The sequence below is a fragment of the Amaranthus tricolor genome, chromosome 7, assembly GCF_026212465.1.
Source record: "Amaranthus tricolor cultivar Red isolate AtriRed21 chromosome 7, ASM2621246v1, whole genome shotgun sequence".
In the NCBI taxonomy this organism is placed as follows: Eukaryota; Viridiplantae; Streptophyta; class Magnoliopsida; order Caryophyllales; family Amaranthaceae; genus Amaranthus; species Amaranthus tricolor.
Genome location: NC_080053.1, coordinates 14,061,625 through 14,084,546, shown reverse-complemented (window position 1 = coordinate 14,084,546; position 22,922 = coordinate 14,061,625). Strand labels below are relative to the sequence as shown.

The 22,922-nt window shown below is 34.8% G+C and overlaps 1 protein-coding gene across 1 annotated transcript; it reads right to left on the bottom strand.

Annotated features, from left to right (window-relative positions):
* Positions 1-20,695: 20,695 nt before the first annotated feature.
* Positions 20,696-22,879, bottom strand: LOC130818245 (pentatricopeptide repeat-containing protein At2g21090-like). The gene has a single exon (XM_057684342.1). It carries the CDS (start codon positions 22,746-22,748, stop codon positions 21,033-21,035), a length of 1,716 nt encoding a protein of 571 aa, XP_057540325.1. The 5' UTR covers positions 22,749-22,879; the 3' UTR covers positions 20,696-21,032.
* Between the last annotated feature and the right edge of the window lie 43 nt (positions 22,880-22,922).

The following is a 22,922-nucleotide window of genomic DNA, read 5'->3' as shown; positions in this document are numbered from 1 at the left end:
ATTCAATAATTGATTCTCAATCAAGATATTGAGGTTGATTCCTGACCTTTTTCATTCTCATGATGCTTCATTGGGAATTTCATGCAACCAACTTTAGTGGAGCTTGATCATACCAAGTTCCAATCTCATCTTTTCATATTGTTCCCTTGGAAGTGGTTTGGCCAGAATATCTGCAACTTGTTCATTTGTATTAACATGCTTTAATATAATATTTTTGTTTTCTACATTATCCTTAAGAAAATGATGTCTAATGTGTATATGTTTAGCTCGTGAGTGATGCACTGGATCTTTAGATATACATATGGCACTGGTATTATCACAATAAATAGGAATGCATTCAATTTTAATACCAAAATCTCTTAGTTACTGTTTTATCCAAAGCATTTGGGAACAGCAAGCTGCTGCAGCTACGTATTCAGCTTCGGCTGTGGATAATGCAACCGTGTTTTGTTTCTTAGAACTCCATGAAACTAAACATGAGCCAAGAAATTGTACCATACCTGACGTGCTTTTTCTGTTAACTAGATCACCTACATAATCTGCTATTTGGGTTAATTAGTGTTAAATGAATGATTATCACTTAATTTTATGGTTAGTTAGAGTTCGTTAAGTATATATGTTTAAAAGTTGTGTATTAATTTTGTTTTTGTTGGACCTCTTGAGTTTTGATGATGACTACACTTAAGCAAATATGTGTTTAGAGATTGTGTGTAGGTCGATATCCGATTAATTGTGATCGTTGATAGTACCTATGGCTTAGTTCATGGGAATGCACGTGTCAAGAGGATTCAAGGGATGTTCTAGCAAAACTGGATTCTGGAAACAGCGCACTGTTCCTGAACTGGAGTCAGCCTACGTTAACTGGAAATTTTGGTTATTTATTTATAATTATTATTTTTAGTTAATGTATTAAATAAAGTTAATTTGTTGCATTTATTAATTATTATAATTAATTGGCAAAAAGTTTTCTTAAAATTACTTTACGTATGAGCCTCTAAATAAAGATCCTTTATTTTAGGATCTATTTTTAGTAAATATTAGATTTGCTAAAAATAGAAATAGTGGTTGTTGAATGAGTCTTAGCTATTATTCTTAACCGGTCTTTATACCTATAAGTTAGCAAATAACCATTCCTAAGTATAACCGTTTCTATTAATAGCAAAAACGTTCCAACAGTTAGTATTGGAACAGGAACAGCTATTGAAGAAACTGCTGCTTGAAGGGAACAAAAGCTATTTTAAGAAAATGGGAACAGCGGTTATTTCTGTATGATTTGACTTAATCAAATAACCGTATGTTTGGTTAATCCACATTACTCCCATGATCTATTTGATAATGGAATAATGGATTGGAATATTCCTTATTCTTAGGGATTTTAGCTCTATAAATAGTGGGCTCGGTTATTCTTCGAAACTCGCCTTAGTATGAGCCATTAAATCATACGTAATTTTGGGAGAATTTTTACAAGAAAATTTTGTTTTAAAAATGCCAATTAATTCATAATATTTTCTTGTGCAACTTATTGATTTATTTTAGAGAATTTCATTCCTTTTGTAAGGGTTTTTGAGAGAATTTGTAATTAGACTCGGGTGAGTCTAAGGGGGAAATTAGATAGCTTTTAATGAAGCTAGAGAAGAGATTAGCTTTGAGTAAAGCTAAGGAGAAAGCTTCTAGTGAAGCTAGTGGAGTGAATTAGCTTTTAGTGAAGCTAAGTTTGTTGCTTTGGGTGAAGCAATTTAAGAGAGAAGAGTTGGCCTAGTTGATGCGCTTCGAGTGAAGTAAGATGTTTAATGTAATTGTAACGAGTTGCCTTAAACATAGTGGAGAATTTAGAAATCCCGAGGGGTCGTGGTTTTTCCTTCTATTTAGGCCTAGAAGCTTTCCACGTAAAAATCGTTTGTCTCTTTTAATTATTTCGCTCTAAGTTTAAGCTTTATTTATTTTATTCAATTCCGCAAAAACAGGGCAAAAACGCTTAAACTAGTAACAACAACAATTCACCCCTCCCCTCTTGTTGCTGTTCCCGTTCCTAATTGAGTCTACAATTGGTATTAGAGCCCTGTTCCCAGAAGATCAGGAAACCCTGAGGGCAGATTCTGGTGTTCCCAAAAATGTCAATTATGAACGAGTGAATGGAAGAAGGATATTCTACTCAAAGACTACCAATGTTTGATGGAAAATTCTATACATATCGGAAGAATAGGATGAAGATCTTCATCAAAGTGGAAAATTATCAAGTTTGGAGAGACATCGAAATTGGAGATTTTGAGGTAACCATTACTAACTCTAATCATGAAATTGCTCCCAAACCCAAACCGTATTTGAAAAAAGAAGATTTTCAAAAGGTAGAAATTAATGCCTTTGCCATAAAGCAGGTATGTTCTTCTAACTCATTTTCTGTCCATCCATCCAAATTGAGTAAAAATAAATTAATAGAGTTGCTAAAGGAGACACAAATTAAACTTGAAAATGATAATGATAAGTGTCTCCAATTAGAAAAGGAACTCAAGGTAAGCAAAGACCATGTCTCCTATATAAACACCTTTAGATACGATGTCCAAAACAGATTTTTCGGTTTGTTGGACCAAAATATAATTCTAAAGGAAAATATGGAGAGAATTAAAAAGGAAAATGTTATTCTTAATATTGAGTTGTCGCAATACAAATTATTAGGCTTGAATAAAGAATTGAATGATGCATCTACTAAAGATATGTGCAATGATTTTCAAAATTTAAAGTTGAATCTAGAATCCAACCGTAACAATAATGATAAACTTGAATTAAATTCAAGAGAAAAAGAGAAAATCAAAATTACTCCCAAATGGATTTAAGATGCCAAAAGTAAAAATTCAAAAGGCCTAAATTACTTTAAGAATAACAAGAAGAAGAAAGCTTACGTTGATCTCCCTAGTGACAGAATCTGTTCCTTCTGTGGAGGAACTGGCCATCTGAAGGACCAGTGCACCAAAAGGGAACAGTACACTGTCTCTAACAGAAACTATGTCGATAACGTTTGGACGAAGAAAATAGATTCTTGTAAAATCGACAAGTAACCCAAGATAGCCTGGGTTCCTGTAACTAACCATTAATTTTTTCAGGTTCAAGTGAGGGGGAACAGCTCATGGTATCTCGACAGTGGGTGTTCCAAGCACATGACGGGTGACAAATCTAAATTTCTCTCACTTGAAGCCTATGATGGGGGAACAGCAACCTTCGGTGCAATATGAAGGGTGAGATAATCGCCAAAGGAAAGGTTGGAAGGTCATGTTCCCATGCCATTGATAATGTATTTCTAGTCGAGAATTTGAAACATAACTTACTTAGCATTTCTCAATTTTGTGATAAAGGTAACTCTGTAAACTTTACTTCTGAAAAGTGCATTATTTCTAGGAATGACACAGGAGACATCGTTCTTGAGGGAATCAGAAAAGGGAACACTTATGTTGTGGACCTGGACACTGTTCCCAAAACCAATCTAACGTGTCTAAGTGTTATAGAAGACGACCCACTTCTTTGGCATAAGCGTCTAGGTCATGCTAGTTACACATTGATTAATACATTAAGATCAAAAGACCTAGTTAGAGGACTACCAGCTATAAAATTCCTTAAGGATGAAATTTGTGATCCTTGTGCCAAAGGAAAACAAGTTAGGTCATCTTTTAAACCAAAGTATGTTGTGACCACCTCTAAACCACTTAAACTAATACACATGGATTTGTGTGGACCTATGAGAATACAAAGCCATAGTGGCAAAAGATATGTGTTTGTTATTGTTGATGATTATAGTAGATTTACATGGACTTTATTTTTAGTTAGTAACGATGAAGGTTTTAATGAGTTTGTTTCTTTCGCTAACAAAATACAAAAATCTACCAATAATCAAATTATTCACATAAGGTCAGATCATTGTAAAGAATTTGAAAATTCAAGTTTTATGAGTTATTGCAATGAACATGGATTAAGTCATAATTTTTCGGCACCACGAACACCAAACCAAAATGGTGTAGTAGAAAGGAAAAATAGGACTTTAAAGGAAATGGCTAGAACCATGTTAATTGCTAGTGGTCTACCTAGAAATTTTTGGGCCGAAGCTGTTAATACTGCATGTTATATTTTGAATCGTGTATTAATAAGACCAATCACTTCAAAGACACCCTATGAATTGCTTAAAGGTGTTAAACTAAATATTTCCTATTTTCGTGTGTTTGGATGCAAATGTTTTGTTCATGTGAATGGAAAACGAAATATAGGGAAGTTTGATGAAAGAAGTGATGAAGCAGTATTTCTTGGCTACTCATCACATAGTAAGGCTTACAGAGCTTATAACAAAAGAACAATGAGCTTGGAAGAATCAGTTCACATAATTTTCGATGAAACTAACTTTTTGTCAAGTGAACAGGATACAAATAATTTTAAGATAGGTCTTGCAAATCTAAAGAATGATGAAGAAGAAATGAAAATACAAGATCAAGGAACAGTAGGTGAACAGCTGATCCCAGAAGAGGCAGAAAGGAACGGTCTTGATCAGGAACAACCAGTACGTCAGAACCAACAGACTGTTCCCTATCCAGCTGTTCACACAGAAGAGCAAAACTATCCAGTAGCTGAACAAAATGTTGATCAAGCTGATGAACCAGAACATGCTACTGTTCCCACAAGAGAATTTGTGCCCAAACCTTGGAAATATCAAAGTTATCATCCTCTTGATTTGATTATAAGTGATTTGAATAAAGGAACACAAACTAGATCTCAAATGAGAAACTTTTGTGCACACTTTGCGTTCCTATCATCACTCGAGCCCAAGAATCATGAAGAAGCTCTAAAGGATTCCGAATGGATCGTGGCCATGCAAGACGAATTAAATGAATTTGAAAGAAATAAAGTATGGCACTTGGAACCCAAACCGAAACACAAAAAGGTAATTGGTTTGAAATGGGTATTTCGGAATAAACTAGATGAGCATGGAATAATTGTAAGAAACAAAGCAAGGCTCGTGGTCAAAGGATACAATCAACAAGAAGGTATTGATTATACCGAGACATTTGCTCCGGTAGCGAGGTTAGAGGCTATAAGAATCTTAATTTCTTTTGCTGCATTCATGAACTTTAAATTATATCAAATGGATGTGAAATGTGCTTTCTTAAATGGTTTTCTTAATGAAGAAGTTTTTGTTGAACAACCCCCAGGCTTCGAAAATACCTCTTGTCTTGATCATGTCTACAAGCTTGATAAAGCTCTTTATGGCTTAAAAGTAGCTCTTAGGCAATGGTATGAAAGACTATCAAAGTTTTTAATTCAAAATGACTTTGTTAGAGGCAAAATTGACAAAACCTTATTCTTCAAGAATAGAGGTTCGGATATTTTAGTTGTTCAAATATATGTTGATGATATTATCTTTGGAGCCACCAATGAACTGTTGTGTAAAGAATTTGCTAACCTAATGAGCATTGAATTTGAAATGAGCATGATGGGGGAATTAAATTTCTTTCTTGGTTTGCAAATTAAACAAACTGAAAATGGTATGTTTATTCACCAACAAAAATATATAAAAGAACTTCTCAAGAAATATGGCTTGAATAATGCTAAAACCAACAACACACCTATGGCTACAAATGTTAGATTAGATGAAGACCCAAATGGAACAAACGTTGATCAAACTATGTATAGAGGCATGATTGGCTCTTTATTATATCTAACTGCTAGTAGACCTGATATTGCTTTTAGTGTTGGTTTATGTGCTAGATTTCAATCCAATCCTAAAGAATCACATCTCACTGCAGTAAAACGTATTTTAAGATATCTGAAGGGAACTGACGACTTATCCTTATTTTATCCTAAAAGTGATGTTTATGATTTGAAAGGTTTCAGTGATGCAGATTATGCAGGTGATTTAGCTAATAGAAAAAGTACTTCAGGTATGGTACAATTTCTTGGCTCATGTTTGGTTTCATGGAGTTCCAAGAAACAAAACACTGTTGCATTATCCACTGCCGAAGCTGAATACGTAGCAGCAGCAGCTTGCTGTTCCCAAATGCTATGGATAAAGCAGCAGCTAAGAGATTTTGGTATAAAGTTTGAATGTGTTCCTATTTATTGTGATAATACCAGTGCCATATGCATATCTAAAGATCCAGTGCATCATTCAAGAGTAAAACACATACACATTAGGCATCATTTTCTTAAGGATAATGTTGAAAATAAAAATTTATTTTAAAGCATGTAAACACAAACGAGCAAATAGCAGATATCATGACTAAACCGCTTCCAAGGGAACAACATGAAAAAATGAGATTGGAACTTGGCATGATCAAGCTGCATTGAAGTGAGTGACATATGTGATCCTTAAAGTCAGAATGAAAATTGAAAAGGTCGATCAACCACAAAATCTTGATTGAAAAATCGATTATCGAAAGGATCAGGTACGCACCATTTAAAAGTATATACTGTGAATGCTCATATGATTGCTTGTTTGATTTGTTCAGATTATAGTAGCATAAAACTTTCCATTTATTTTTCATCTTCATAAAAATTTCATAATATTTAATATATATATATATATATATATATATATTTACCCAGCAATTTCCATTAAGATAGCGGGATTTAAATCATCATAGTTCTTCACTAAACTCGTCTGTTTCCATTTCACTTTCTGTGTCCATATACATAAATAAGGACAATGAAGCACCAAAATTCATTAAAAAAAAATAACCGTCACCTCACACTTATTAAAGCCACCCTTTCACGTCAAATCCATCATTTCATCTTCAATTTCACTCTCAAAACCGTCTTCAACTCACTGCATTTCAAAACCGCCTTCAATTGCATTTCATTACTTCATTCTTGATTTTTCCTTTTCTTAATTCTTCAAACCACCATGAAAACCAAGAACCAAACACCAAAAATGAAGCAACCCAAACCTCTACAAATCATCCATCCAACACCTCTCATTACCGAAACTGAGTCCTCATCAAGAAAGCAACAGGAAACCCCGGTTGTCTCTGGAGTGCATGAAACCAAAAAGAGAGAGAGGGACTCTACAGTAAAGAAATCGTCTTCAAAAGGGCAAAAGTTGATGTTCAAGTAAGTGCTGAAGAGCTATCTAAAGAGATGATTGTTGGTTTCGGTCTTGATAAACAATGGTATGAATCCAATTTCTTTCCTCAATTTCACGCTATTTTGCAAAATCAATTTTGGGAATCATTAATGACTGAACACTGCTGTAATCCAATGTATCCCAACTTGATGCGCGAGTTTATTTCAAATTTTTCTTTTGACCATGGCGTTTGTACTAGTGTTGTTAAGGGGATTAAAATTGAATTTAATAGTTTGATTTTAGGAGGATGGTTAGGTGTTCCCTCCACTGGATTTGATATATATGTTGTTGGATCAAAAATCAATTTTTCTGGGATAAATGAGAAGGTAGTTTGGAAGTTTCTAGGGATAAAAGAGAAAAGAGGAAAGGTTAGTCACAATGTGCTGTCACCAATGCACGAGCTGTTATACAATATTGCAAGACGATTTATTCTGCCTCGCACATCTAAAAGAAGTGAGGTTAGTTTAAGGGATGCTACGTTAATATATTGTATGGCTAATAACATCAAGATTAATTTTCCCTCTTTGATGATTTGTCACTTGAATGATTGTATTTTTAAACGTAATGTGTTAGGATATGGTGGATTGTTAACTTGGATATTTATGAAGTTGGGTGTTCCTCTTGATGGTCCAAATTATCCCATGGGTCCAAATAACAAAGTAGGTGTTAAGTGTTTGAACAACTTGCATCTTAAATTAAATGCAAAAGGGACCCTTGAGAATATCTCTGAACAATCTGAGGGTACAATTGAAGAAGAAAATGAAGAATATGTTAAGGAGGAGGAAGTAAATAAGGAGGAACAGGAGCCTGTTCCTTCTGTCACTGAGAAGGCAGAGGAGCATTCTGAGGAGGAACAGGAGGAAAATTCTTGTAAGGGGAAGTTGAGAAGGAACCTGTGAAGGATGCTGTGGAGGAAGAAGAAGAAAAAGATGAGGAGAGTTCCTTACTTGGTTCAAACCTTAGGAAGAGTCGTAGGCTAGCTTCCAAAGGAAAGAAACTTGTTGTTATTATTGGGGCCTGGATTGAAACCTGATCTAAATTTTCCTGCAAAATACTGTCATCCATAATATGGATGACAGCCGATTAAATCGGTCAGCGATAAAGCCGAGTACAATTTTCTCAACAAGCTTATGATGCGATAGTTAAATCATGCTTACAGAATAATCATCAAGCACAATATAGAAGGTTATTACTCATATTTGACCTTTACTAAGCCATTAAGTTACATTCCCAATACTTGCAGAAGTTCATTACTACTACTAAATACTTGGTAACCTTAATGCTTATTTAATCAAGTTCAATTAAGCCTCATAGCTTTACCATCATAGCACATCACAAGATCACAACAATAATGACAACTGATATATGTAAGGGTCTGGTTAGGTGAGGACCGTAGTCCTAAACCCTAACTGTGGTGGGAGTCGTCACTCCTCTCAATAATTTTATGCTCGAGACTTCACAGGATGGGTTTTTCTCGGACCCCCTGTCTGACACCGCATTTTACGTGCCGGCTAACACGGACGCCGGGATTTTACATGCCGGTCCATGGTTCGACGTTACCTTACTATCAGAGTCATACAATCAATATCATGCAATATCAAACAAGACTCTAAACCGAAATAGTTTACATTCTTATAAGTCAAACTTCCACTAGTCAAATTTTTGACAATTCTACCCTTTTAATAGAAACAAATTACTAGTATCTAATAAATTAATATTAATTAAATAACAAATTTTCGTAGCTATACTAAGATTCCTGAGGCTAAACTAAGTCATTATTGTGTCATAAATAATCATAACAGTCAAGGGTGATATTTCTAAGTACTTAATAACATATTTTATCAAATAACCAGTAAAATAGTAAAACGGATCTATCATCACTATAAAAATAACATAACCCGACAAGTTATTAAGGTTCCAAAATCTATATGAAATGAGTTTTCAAGAAAAACAATGCTAAGCATTCTAACAAATTTGTTTGACTATTTTACCAATAAACCGATTAAACATTTATCAAAACACCAAGATGATATGGAATCATTTTAAACACATAAGTTTATTTAACTAGTAAAATTCATATATATTTATATTATCATATTAATCAAAAATTTCCATATATATGACTTTTTTTTCAAGTGTCCCAAAAGTATTATTGTTTTGACGAAAATATCACTAAACTAGATATGACTTTAATATTACCATATAAAGTTTAAATGACTAAAATAAAATCATGTTGATCATGCTTTTATTTTATCGAGTAACCATAAATAAATGTCACATAACGAGAGAGTTAAGAAAATGTGTACCATTTTCCTCCGAAGGTGGGGTTAAACCAAGTAAGAGAATAATAATAGAAAATAAGAACTTAAGGAAATAAGCTCCAAAAGAGAAATTCTTCAAGGTTCCAAGCTTCAAAGAAGTAGATCTTCAATTACCCAAAAGAAAATGATATCCAAGCTCCAAAAGATAATACTTGACTTTTCAAAAGTTGATGATTATTGGCTTAAGAAGTGATAAGATCAAGCTCCATCTTCATTTGATTCTTCAACAAATAAAAAGGGTATAAAGTTAGTAAGATGTTAATGAAGTGAAGATATAAGAAAGAATGGTAGAAAGATTTGATGATGGGGTGCAAGTGATCTCATGGCTAAGGAGGGGTATTTATAATGGGTTTTGGGCAACTTTTTAGTTCATAAGATTGTATGAAAAAGAAGGTTAACTTGTGTAAGTGATTTAGAGTGTGTAAGTGAATGTGTAAGAGTTGGAGTGTGTAAGTGGATGTGTAAGAGTTTGGAGTATAGAAGAAGGTTAACTTGTGTAAGGAAATGGTGATAGCTTGTGTAAATGATGAACATTATGGATTGATGTAGAAAGGATATTGATTCATCAAATTTTTGTTCTAGTTTATGCTAGTGAAATGTTTTAGATTAATGGGAAAGTATGATTAAGGTTTGATTATGAAAATATGATAGTTTACTTAGAAAATTTTAGTTAAAACTATACTTAAAGTTAATAAGAAAAATATAGTTAATTTTTAGGTATAAAATAATTAAATCAAAGTTGTAAAGTTAAAATGATAAGTAGTAAAGTTAGTTTAAGGAAACGAAATTGAAACGTAACGTTTTAATAAAACCGTAAATATAATATTAAAATTTTACTTTTCTTAGTATAAAATAATTAAATAATATTTTAGTGCTTATAAAGAAATTTAAGAATATATATATATTTTTAAGTTTAATATTTGGAAAAAATTACAAAAATCGGAATAAGGTTTAGGAATTAAAGGTGATTTGAATTAGATAACCAAAGGATTAGGAATTCGAAAAGAAATTTCGGAATAATTAATCGGAAGATGAAGATTAAGAAATTTGAGCCTGTTACACTTACATTCAAACCAATCTCGCACAGCCCTAACATCCTTCGTCTTACCCGGAATGTTCATGAGAGTCCCGAGTATGGCATCGCATACATTTTTCTCTCCAATATGGAAGCTTCCAAAAGATTGATTCTTTTTTCCATAATCGGTCTTCACCCCCTTGCACTTGCCCCGTTTTACCAAATACAGTCTCAACTCCCTTAACCTGTTCATAAACCTCATAACCAGTCAACGGTCGACGAGCTACACGGTCCTCAACCTCCCCGTTGAACAACTTCTTCTTCTTACGATATTGGTGGTCTCGTGGGAGGAACTTTCGATGGTGCATGAATACGTGTTTGCACTTAGGAATCCACATGGATTCCATGTCATCGATACATATTGTGCATGCTTTCTTCCCTTTGTTCTTATACCCCGATAAGTTGCCATATGCCGAAAAATCATTAACGGTGCATAAAAGCATTGCACGCAAGGTGAAATCCTCATTAGCATATGCATCAAACACTGAAACACCTTCATCCCACATCTTTCTCAAATCCTCAACGAGAGGTGCAAGATACACATATATGTCATTGCCAGGTTGTTTAGGACCCGAGATAAGAAGCGAAAACATTATGTACTTACGCTTCATATACAACCAAGGTGGCAAATTATAGATCACTAAAAGTACTGGCCAAGTACTATGTTGAGAACTAAGATTGCTGAATGGGTTCATTCTATCCGTATACAGTCCGAGCCTTAAATTACGAACCTCATCCCCAAAAGTCTTATGCAACCTATCAATACTCTTCCACTCCGGAGAATCAGATGGATGTGTGAGCAAGTGACCTTTCTTCACCCTATCTGCATGCCACCTCAAATTTAACGCATCTTTCTTTATAGAAAACAAGCGCTTGAATCTAGGTATTATTGGAAGATACCACAATACCTTAGCCGGGGGCCCTTTAGCATCCCGAGCCCCTTTACGCTTGTAGCGCGATAACCCACACCTAGGACACTCTTCTAAGTTCTCGTTTTCATTCCGATACAACACACAATCATTCGGACACGCATGAATCTTCTGGTACTCGAAGCCGAAAGGACACATGAGCTTTTTGGCATAATATGTCGACTTTGGAAGTTCATTTCCCTCAGGAAGCATCTCACCTAACGCTTCTAATAACATTGTGAAACTAGCGTCACTCCAACTGAACTTTGACTTAATGTTGAAAATTGTCAACATTGCTGTTAGTTTGGTGAACTTTGTACATCCAGGGTACAAAGGGTTTTGAGAAGCCTCTGTCAACAAGTCAAAAACACGAGGACGTATTCCTAACTCATCCTCGACTCCCTCCATCATCTCATCAACACGATCCACATCCTCATCGACATTCTCTTCATCCGTCTCATACCCATCAACATGATCTACTACATCCTCATTGACATCAGCTACATTACTGACGTCCTCAACAACATTTTTCTCTTTGTAAACTCCCTCCTTACCATGCCAAACCCAAACATGATATTGAGGCCTAAACCCACGTCAAAGTATGTGCTCCCTAAGGATATCAACACTATCTACCTTTGATACATTTCCACAACTGACACATGGGCAATAAAAACCAACTCCCTCGTCCTAACTTGATGTTCAACCGCAATACTATAAAATTCTAATACGCCATCAATAAATTCCGACGATTCAATGCTTCCATACATCCAAGAACGATCATTTGTCATCCTAATTAGTGTGATTAATTGATTCAAAACAAAATTAATACACAACTTTTAAACATATATACTTAACGAACTCTAAATAACCACAAAATTAAGTAATAATCATTCATTTAACACTAATTAACCCAAATAATAACACAATGTTTTTTAAACTGTCCAAATGATGTTTATTATAGTAACCATAATTAATAATATTCATATAAAAACAATAAAAATAAAATCACATTCATAAACTTGGACAACTAATTAACATTCATATCAACAACTCATTCATTCATTTAACCATAAACAACCCTAATTAAACCTAATTTACAAACTAGAAATAAATTATGATAAATTTAAAACATAAAAACCACACACATTGATAAATAAAATGAAGAAATAACTTAAAAATATAACAAAACATGATATATATGATAAATTTAAAACTTAAGAACAACAACAACATATACATTCATAGTTAGTATGACAAATTTAAACCTAACTTACAAAATAAAAATGAAAAAGATACCTTGAATTTCGTGGGTTTTGGTGGGTTGTGTATAACCTATACAATGAAAAAAAATTAGTTAAAAAAACTAAATCCCTAAAACATAATGAAGTTGAAGAATTTAAATTAAGCTTGAAAAAATAATACCTTGAAGAACAATACAAGAATGTTCGATAATGAAGTTTGAAGTTTCAAGAATGTTTTGAAGAATGTTCGATGTTTGAAGTTTGATAATGAACAAGAGAAGTTTGAGGGAATTCTGGAATGGAACTTTTTTTTGAAGAAGATGATGATGTTCGATGTTTGAAGAAGTTTGGAAAGTTTGAAGAAGTTTGATAATGTTTCGACGTTTTTTCAATGAAGAAGATGATGAAGTTTGATGAAGATGAACTTTGAAGAAACTGCTGTTCGCGTGCGTGTGTTTGTTTGTGGTAATGAAACAGAAGCTTAAGGGTTTTATATTATGAAAATATATAAACGTTAGATCAGTAAGGTGCCATTTTAATGTTCTATTTGCTGCGGTCAAAGAGATAAACCGCAGCAATTAATGCTGCTGAAACAATTTTTCAACTGCTTTAAACGTATTTGCTGCGGGCAAATCATTAACCGCAGCAATTATGCTATTCAGTAACGGTTATTTGCTGCGGTCACAAGCTTAACCGCAGCAATTAAGCTTGCAATTGATTATTTGCTGCGGTTATGTCCAAAAACCGTAGCAATTGTTTGGCTTTTTTTTTTCTTATTCTTTTTCCAATTTATTGCTGCGTATATACAATAACCGCAGCAAATAATAAGCAGCAAATGCGTTTTTTTCCACTAGTGATATATATATATATATATATATATATATATATATATATATATATATATATATATATATATATATATATATATATATATATATATATATATATATATATATATATATATATATATATATATATATATATATATATATATATACATATATATATATATATATATACATATATATATATATATACATATATACATATACATATACATATATATATATATATACATATACATATATATATATATACATATACATATATATATATATACATATACATATATATATATATATATATATATATATATATATATATATATATATATATATATATATATATATATATATATATATATATATATATATATATATATATATATATATATATATATATATATATATATATATATATATATATATATATATATATATATATATATATATATATATATATATATATATATATATATATATATATATATATATATAAACCAAACCCTTATCACCCAAATACAACAACTTCAAGCACAACAGAAGTTGTTTGAGTCCCAACTTGCACAAATGGCTAACCCACCACCACCATCACTATTCCTATATCATCCCCAACCTAACCCATCCATTCAACCTGCATCATTGCAAACCCTTAACTTTAACTCAAACCATCACACCTACAAGGCAATCTTCCTATGATCGAGGACCTCTTATTCCATTTTTGTTGTGTCTTCTAGTTATAATTTTGAGGAAGGTACTTCCAAGGGTCATGATCCTTAAATTTTAAACAAGCATGTAGAGGATCTTGAGAGGAGAGAATAGAACAAAGTTCATGATGAGGTTGAGAAGAAGAATGAAGGAGTAAATGAGGAAGAAGAGAAAGAGAAGAAGAAAATGGATAAAGAGGAGACATGGATTCGAATTCAGAAACGAAGGATACTAGAGCATCAACATGCTCTATAGATATCGTTTCCTTATAAGGCAGTGGAGAAGCAATTGTAAGATAAATTATTGAATTTCCTAGAGCATATAAGGCTCCTAATGATGAAAATCCTTTTTTTTTATTGCCATGGACCAAATGCCTCAATATGCCAAGTATTTGAAGACTTTTTAGGGGAATAAATAAAAGTTTGAGAGTGAATTGGTTAGCTTGCTAGAGCAAGTGCCATCATCCAAGGCATATGAGCTAAAAAAGAGAAGGCTAGAGGGCCTTGTGTACTTCCGGTTACCCTCGGGAAGTTGAATGGTAAGGGAGTACTCGCCTACCTTGGTGCTTCTATAAGCCTCATGTCGATGTCTATCACCAAGCAAGTGGCCTTCGAGTTAAAGCCATCAAGAAAAATCGTCTAGCTTACCAACTGTAGTATAAAAGTGTCATGTGGGAAATTTGAGGACCTTTTGATCCAATTGGGAAACATTGTGGTCCTATGTGATTTTTTCGTGCTAGATAAGGCGGAAAACCCTTAAGCTCCCCTCATGTTTGGGAAAGATGCTATGAAGACTCTAGGTGTCCTCATCGACTGTGAATTTGAGACCAATATTATTTGTGCAGAACGTTGGCCTTCTCTAAGTCTTCCAAGGAGCCCCACATGATACGCCACCTCCTAATGATCCTGGTCCTAGATTACTTACCTCCTCTATTGCTGCTGAGTGAAGAGTTTTGAGTCGCCACGCTAGCGGCGATGGAGATGCTAGAAGTGAGCCCGCTTCTGCAGCAGGTATGTTTTTAAGTTTTTGAGTTGGTTGTCAGTTGTGTCGAGCTTACCGGCGGTAAACAAAAGTACTTAAGGGAGATAAATCGATGTTTATTTAATTTTTTCTTGTTTGCTTAGATACTCTACCTATAATGTCGATGTTTCTTCTTATGATTTTCTTTTTCGTCTTTTCCAAGTATCGAGACGACTCTTGAGCTAGCTTGGGGCAGGATTCTTGTGGTTTTCAAGCTCTAAAAGATATGTATTATTGTTACTATTATCTTAGCTTTTGCATGCTTAGCCTAGTTTTATTTTTGTTTTTGTTGATGTTTTGAGTTGTGAAACTTCCTTGCAAGCTTCTGTTGTGTACATTATAGTGGTCATATGAATACTCGTGTTTTCCTAGCCCTGTGCTTGTTTTTGGATTGAGTTGATTATTTGTTTTCCACTTGACATATGGGATCCCTGCTTGCTTGGTTTGTGACTTGGATGAATACCTTTTGAGGCACAACTCAACTAATCGTGTTAGGATTGAACCTTCTAGGACTCCGTTGTCAGTCCTTTGTTGTTGAGTGCTAGTTAGGGAATCTAGGAATTGTGTTTGTTCTCCTCCAGTGTAGTCTGCTTTTCATAAGGCCAGGGATGATAACATGTTTGTAGTTACAGCTACATAACCAAATTTCCTACCTTGTACATTAACTAACTTTAGGTTAAGCCAATTCTTTGCCTTTACCTTTTTCTTTGTAGCCAAACTATTTAATTCCGCATAAGCCCAATGTTCCCTCTTCTCACCTAGAGGATAGCTAAGTGATTATGGTGTTAGCATGTATTTGCATTGTGGTGTAGATTTTTTGTTAACAAAGTGGTTTATGGATTTATATGACTTTATACATTACTTGTGGTTTATTTATTTCTCCCTTTTCCTCTTGTGCTCTCCAAAATGAAAAAAAAACATATATTCATTGAGTGAGGAATATCAATAAAAAGAGAAATGAGTAACAAAAAGAAATATGACTTTCAAAAACACAAAAAAGAAAGAAAACGGATAGATTAACAACAAAAAAATGAGAATAAAGTTAGTTTGGTGAGTTAGAATTCATATGTGCTTATTTTAAGGCTTTTGGGCTAGTATTGATGTTGGAAGTCGTGGTTGTTGGTTTTATTGTCTTGGATTGCTTGATATCCTCTACTTTTAGCACCACTTTCACAAACCTTACCCTACCTTAACCCTACCCTATATTACAATGCTTTTCTAAACTTGTTAGACCTGGTTTGATTAGTAGGTTCTCTGTTATAGAGTAGATATGATTTGATTCTTAAGATTTCTCCTTATTAGAGGTTTGATTCCTGACTCATCTTTAGTTTGATGATTTGAGTGAAACACATGCCCAATCAAACACATGAGCATTATGAGGAATTTCCCACCTCATTAGGGAAATTACCTTGGGAGCGTAGACTTGTGATCTCATTAGGCAACATAAGGCATGGCCTAGGTTGTAGCTTGCTTAGTGATCCCGAGTCTTTGTAAAATGTTGTTCTATTTAGTATTATGCTCTCTCGAACCCATTTTACTTACACACCTATGGTTGGGGAAGAGTTTGTGCGTACACAGCTTGCATTATTTTGTTTCCCGCTCAACTTATTTCTTTGCTTTAGTTTGTTTTGCCTTGAGCTGTCATGTGGCCTTAATAGTGCATTTTCTAGGGACTAGAAAAGGTTTGGCTTGGGGGAAGTTGATGTGCTCATTTGTGAGCATATTTACGACTCCGTTTTAGCATAAAGTCTTGTGTTTTTCAATCGTTGGTATACACATTACGCGTGATTTTACCATGTTCTTGTCTTTGGGTTGTTTCATGGTTATTTCAAGTGTTTCGGAGAAAACAAGGTAGAATTCCATGTGTTAGAAGCTTTAGCATGCAAATCGAAGCTTTTCCAGAGGCTATGCTAAGTTTGAAAGCATGTTGACGCCTCAAAAAAGATGTAAGGACGAGCTGATCTAACACTAATTCAATCGAATGCTTCATTCAGTCGAAAGAAACTTTGTACACACAGGGCAAGTCATGAAGGCTGCTCTTTGAGCCAAATTGAGAGAGATTCAGTCGAACCAAGTAGTATTTGGTCGAATGGCAAAAATATTCGGTCAAATGGACCTTGCAATGCTTCAACAACTTTCCAAACTTGTGGTTATGGTCGAACTACACTCCCATTCAGTCAAATGAGCCTTAGATTCGCCGAGTGGACCCTAGTTTACTTTTCTTCGCTTCGAGCTTCGGGCGAATGACATTTGTATTCGAACGAATAGGCCTTATTTTCGTGAAATGTCTTTCTTTGAAAACCAAACTTAAACTCATATGGGCACTTAAACCCTTTTTGATTAGATACTTTTTATAGCTCATTTTCTGTAGAAACGCTCATGCCTATTGTCATGAATATTAGGACATACAAACCTTGCTCCTGCTATACTAGTGTAGAGTTAAGGGTGTTATAAATATTGTTTAATTCAGGTCTAGTATCAACGACAGCAAAAAGCTGCTATCATTAGTATAAATTATTTACAACGATTTACAACCAATTATAAGCACTATACAAGTGATCTTTGTAAGTGAAAGACATTATATAGAGTAAGCTTAGAATTAGAATAAAAAGAAGAAGCTATTTTCAATCACTCTTAAGAACTTATAGAGAATTTCACTTGGGAAGCAAGAGAGAAAACTAACAGCAGAAAATAGCAAAATCGCATGCCAAAACCTATGAATTAGGCCTCCTTATGTAGAAATTGAGGTAACTACACAACTTACCCATGATCTCACTTTCCTAATCAGTCGTTAGGGAAGTTACTTAAGTCATACTTAAGGCTCAAGCTAAAATAACCGCCAAAAACTATAGGATAAAACCACAAGCTTTGGCCTAGAAGAAAAGGCCGACTCAGCTTTCCTTAGATCCAACCTGAAGCTGAGTCGACCAAAGATGCTAAACAAATGATCTTAGTGAAGTAAAAGAGATATTGCAGAGCAACCTTAGCATTATAATAAAAGGAAGTATCTACTTTCAATCACTCTTACGAACTTGTAGAGAATTTCACTTGGGAAGGAAGAGAGAAAATTAGCAGCAGAAAAAAATAGCAAAATGGCATGCCAAAACCTATGAATTAGGCCTCGTTATATAGAAGTAGAGGTAACTACCCCACTTACCCATGATCCTCAATTTCCTAATTATTCATTAGGGAAGTTACTTAAGTCTTACTTAAGGCTCAAGAAAAAATAACTACCAAAAACTATGGGAATAATCAACGAGCTTTAGCCTAGAAGAAAAAGGCCGACTCAGCTTTCCTTAGACCCAACCTAAAGTTGAGTCGGCTTAAGGTGCTAGAACAAATGATCTCTGTGAATTAAAATAGATTATATAGAGCAAGCTTAGAATTAGAATGAAAAGAAGTAGCTACTTTCAATCACTCTTAAGAACTTGGAGAATTTCACTTGGGAAGGAAGAGAGAAAATTAACAACAGAAAAATAGCAAAATTGTATGCCAAAAAATATGATATAGGCCTCCTTGTATAGAAGTAGAGGTAACTACCCCACTTACCTGATCCTCACTTTCCTTATCAGCTATTAGGTCAGTTACTTAAGTCTTACCTAAGGCTCAAGCAAAAATAGCCGCCAAAAACTATGGAAAAACCCATGAACTTTGCCCAAGAAGAAAAGCAGACTCGACTTTCCTTAGACCCAATCTAATGCTTAATCGGCTTAAGTTGATGGAACAGATGATTTTTTCCAAAGGAAAAAGCCGACTCAACTTTTTCATAGACTCCTCTAAAGCTGAGTAGGCTTTTAGTACTCCCTCAAAGGTTTTTCCAGCACACAAAGCTAATTCGATTATGGCCTCTTCAGACCAAAAGCCAACTCAGCTTTGGTATTGTTCTCATTTATTTGCTTTGTTATTGACTTGACTTTGGACTTAGAAAAATATCCTTTTGTCCTTACTTTGTCATGGGACCTTTCACTAATTACACTTATACTTATACTTAAGTATAATTAGAATACTTATACTTTTGTTTTATACCTTAGTATAATTAGTATACTTGAGACTTTTATACTTTTATACTCTTAATTATCCAACAATCCCCCCCCCCCCCCCCCCTAAATTTAGAGTATATATGTATTTCTCTACACAATCCAAGATTGCTTCATCTTGTACATCCATGCTCAATGTCCCTACGGATCGAATTGACACCTAGTACATTCTCAACCACAAGAAAACAAAAATCAATAATGTCCCTCGGGATTAAATCAAAGATATATATCCATCCACCCAAAGAGAAGTACATAAAAAAAAGCTCTCTTATACATTTAGCTTGACACTTTAAAGCTTGTGTTCGTGTTAGTTGCATTATTCATATTTTATGCCTATTATTTGGCTTGATTGTGTTGGGATTTTTCATAACTATGCTTGCTTTATTTGGGATTTTACGCTTGGTTGTGTGTTTTGGTGTTTTTGTGTATTTCAGGTAATATTCGTCAAAACCGATCATAAAACAAGTACATTTAGTGCATACACTACTCACTTAACTCCGGAAGCTCTAGGAATCAAAGCCTCGACCCTAGTTGAGGAAACAAGAGCAAAAGGAGCTAAAGTTTCTAAGGCCACTGAACCAAAACTGAGTCGAGCCAAGCTTACTCAAGCATATGAAAGACTTGCACTAGAGATAGAATTTGAGCAGGACCACCCTGAAGGCCGCTCGACCCGATCGAGCAAAGTTGGCTCGGGTCAAGCGAAAGTACTATTCACTTTCAATAGCTTCAGAATATCGACAAAAGCCTTTTTAATGGGTCGAGCGAGCTCGCTCGGTCGAGCGGGATGCTCAAGGGAAACTATTTTTTGTGTTTGTTCTATTTTTAATTATTTTTACCTGCGTACCTGATGCTCGCTCAACCTGGTTGAGCGAATTGGCTCGAGTTGCTGATTCGATGCCTTACCCATTTCTTTCGCCTCTCCTACTTTGCTGCTCCACCACCCCTATTTGCCACCCATTTATAGCCTACCTATCTCACACATAGGGGTGGTGGAGAAATCATGAATCCACCACTACCACTTGTCCTCCCTCCTACACTAACTGTAGCCCTTTAAAACCAAAAGTTGAATCGGCTTTTGGTACTATTCTCATTTATGTACTTTGTTTTTGACTTGACTTTGGACTTAAGAAAATACCCTTTTGTCCTTACTTTGTCATAGGACCTTTCACTAATTTATCTTATACTTTAGTGTAATTAGCATACTTTATCCTTTTATACCTTTGTTATACTTAGTATACTTTTAAAACTTTTGTACCTTCGTACTCTAAAATGTATGGCAACTTGTTTTGTTAGAACTAAAAATAAACCTCTTGTATGGTGTAGGCTTCTATTTTGTGTCCAGCACAATTCAACAAATATGCAAGAAATTGAAGTCTTCCTAGTAATCTAGTACAATTGCTGGATGTGGCTAAAGCATAACATTCGAGCTTGTACGACTAACAAAAGAGAATGTCTTTAATAGCCATTTTTGATTTTCTTATTTTCTATTTAGACATAAAATTGAAGGATTGAAGAAATTAGATCCAAATAGTTTTGTTTAAACTATTTTGAGATTTTGCTTCAGTTTCTCCAAGGCCTATCGCCTATCTCAATACAAGGAATACTCACATGTATTGTGCTATCCAAAACTATTGAGCATAAATTTGGGATCATACATGACGTTTCCTTCATTAGCAAGTTCTACAGTCAAATCAGTTTAGGAATCAACACTATGGAATACTAGCTCGCAACGAAACTACATATGAACTTATCGGAAAAAAATTGGAGTGCTATTTTCAATACGGTTCTCAAAAACAATCACCTTCGAGGTCTATCTCAATACAGGAAAGATATCCCTTTTCACTCATTTGATCTACCAGTTCATGAATTACTTCATATACGTGTTCGCGAGAACAATGTACCATGTCCGCGGCCATGAATTCATGCCTAGTATTATTCACTTCAATCCAACTACAGCCCGCATGTTTCCTCAATCCTTTCTCACCGACAAGTTTTCTCATTTGACAGGTCTCATCCCATCTATTTCCTGCTGCATAAACATTAGATAGCATAACATACCTAGCAGCATTTTGAGGCTCCAACTTAAAAAGAGTTTTGGCAGCCTTGTGAGCAAGATCTGTATTTCCATGGACTCGACAAGCACTTAGAAGCGCACCCCATATTCTAACGTGATCGGAGCCACCAGGAGCTCTCTCAATCCACTCTACTGCCTCGTTTAGTCTGTTCTTCCTTCCGAGCAAATCGATCAAAATTGCATAGTGAGCCAAACTTGGCTTCAAACCATGCTCTGACATTAAGTCGAAAACTTTCATGCCTTCGTCTACTAACCCTGTGTGGCAATAACCAGATAGTACTCCAAGGAACGTCACTTCATTGGGCTTTACTTTTTCTGCAATCATCCGTTTAAACATTTCAAGAGTTTCCTCAATATGTCCATTGTGAGCAAACCCAGTTATTATGGAGTTCCAAGAAACATCATTTTTCTTGTCTGGCAACTTCTCAAATAGCAGCATTGCTGCTGTCATATTTCCACACTTGCAATACATGTCAATCATAGCATTAAAGACAAATGTACTGAACAATGGAGCTCTGGTATTTGATCTAATAATGCGGCCATGAAGTTGTTTTCCTTTCTCTATGAGGGCTAAATCTGCACAAACACCTAGAACAGCAGCATATGTGAACACGTTAGGTTGAACTCCGTCCTTCCGCATCTGATCAAAAAGATTCAAGGCTTCTATTCCTTGCTCATTCCGAGAGAACGCTGTGATCAATGCAGTCCAAGATACTGTATTTTTCACCGGCATTTGATGAAAAACACGGCAAGCATCATTCAACCTAGATGCCTTGGCATAAGCTACAACCATTGAGGTCCACGACACAACATCTCGTTCAGGCATTCGAGTAAATATCGAGTAACATAAATCAGGTTTACCACATTTTCCATACGCATTAATTAACGTATTGCATACATTAACATCAAACTCAAATCCAAGCACAATCGCCACGCAATGAAACTGATGCAACAACTTAATTGCACCCAAAACAGCACAACTACTAACAGCACTAGATATTGTATATTCATCCAAAAACAAACCAAACCCACTACCCATTTTGTGCATAGTCGAGAAAAAACACAAAGACTCTTCATAAAACCCATGATGAACCAACCCAGAAATCACAGAATTGTAACCCACAATATATGGTTCAGGCATTTTATCAAGCAGTTGGTATGCATGATCAAACTGACCGGTTTTAGAATAGCCAGAAATAATTGCATTCCAGGAATGGCTATTCTTATCAGGGAAATCATCAAAAACTTTTTGAGCACTCTCAATGTTGTAGCATTTGGAATACAACTCTATCAAGCGGTTAGAGATGAAGGAATTGAAAATGAGGGAGGTTTTTATGAAATGTGCGTGAAGAATTTTACCAAAGTTTAAATCTTTAGTTGAAATACATTGAGTTAAGAGTGATGCATAGTGCTTTGGATTGGACAACATGTAAAGATGACATTAAATTAATTGTTCGATAAGGTTTTATGGTCACAGATTTTTCAGTTGAGAGCAGCTTGGAGCTCAGTATAGAATGCTTGATGGGCAAATCACAAATGATGACCTTGACTTTGAGATTGGACCGGTCAAAACGTCTTTGCGATCAGGTCTCAAATTTGGTTC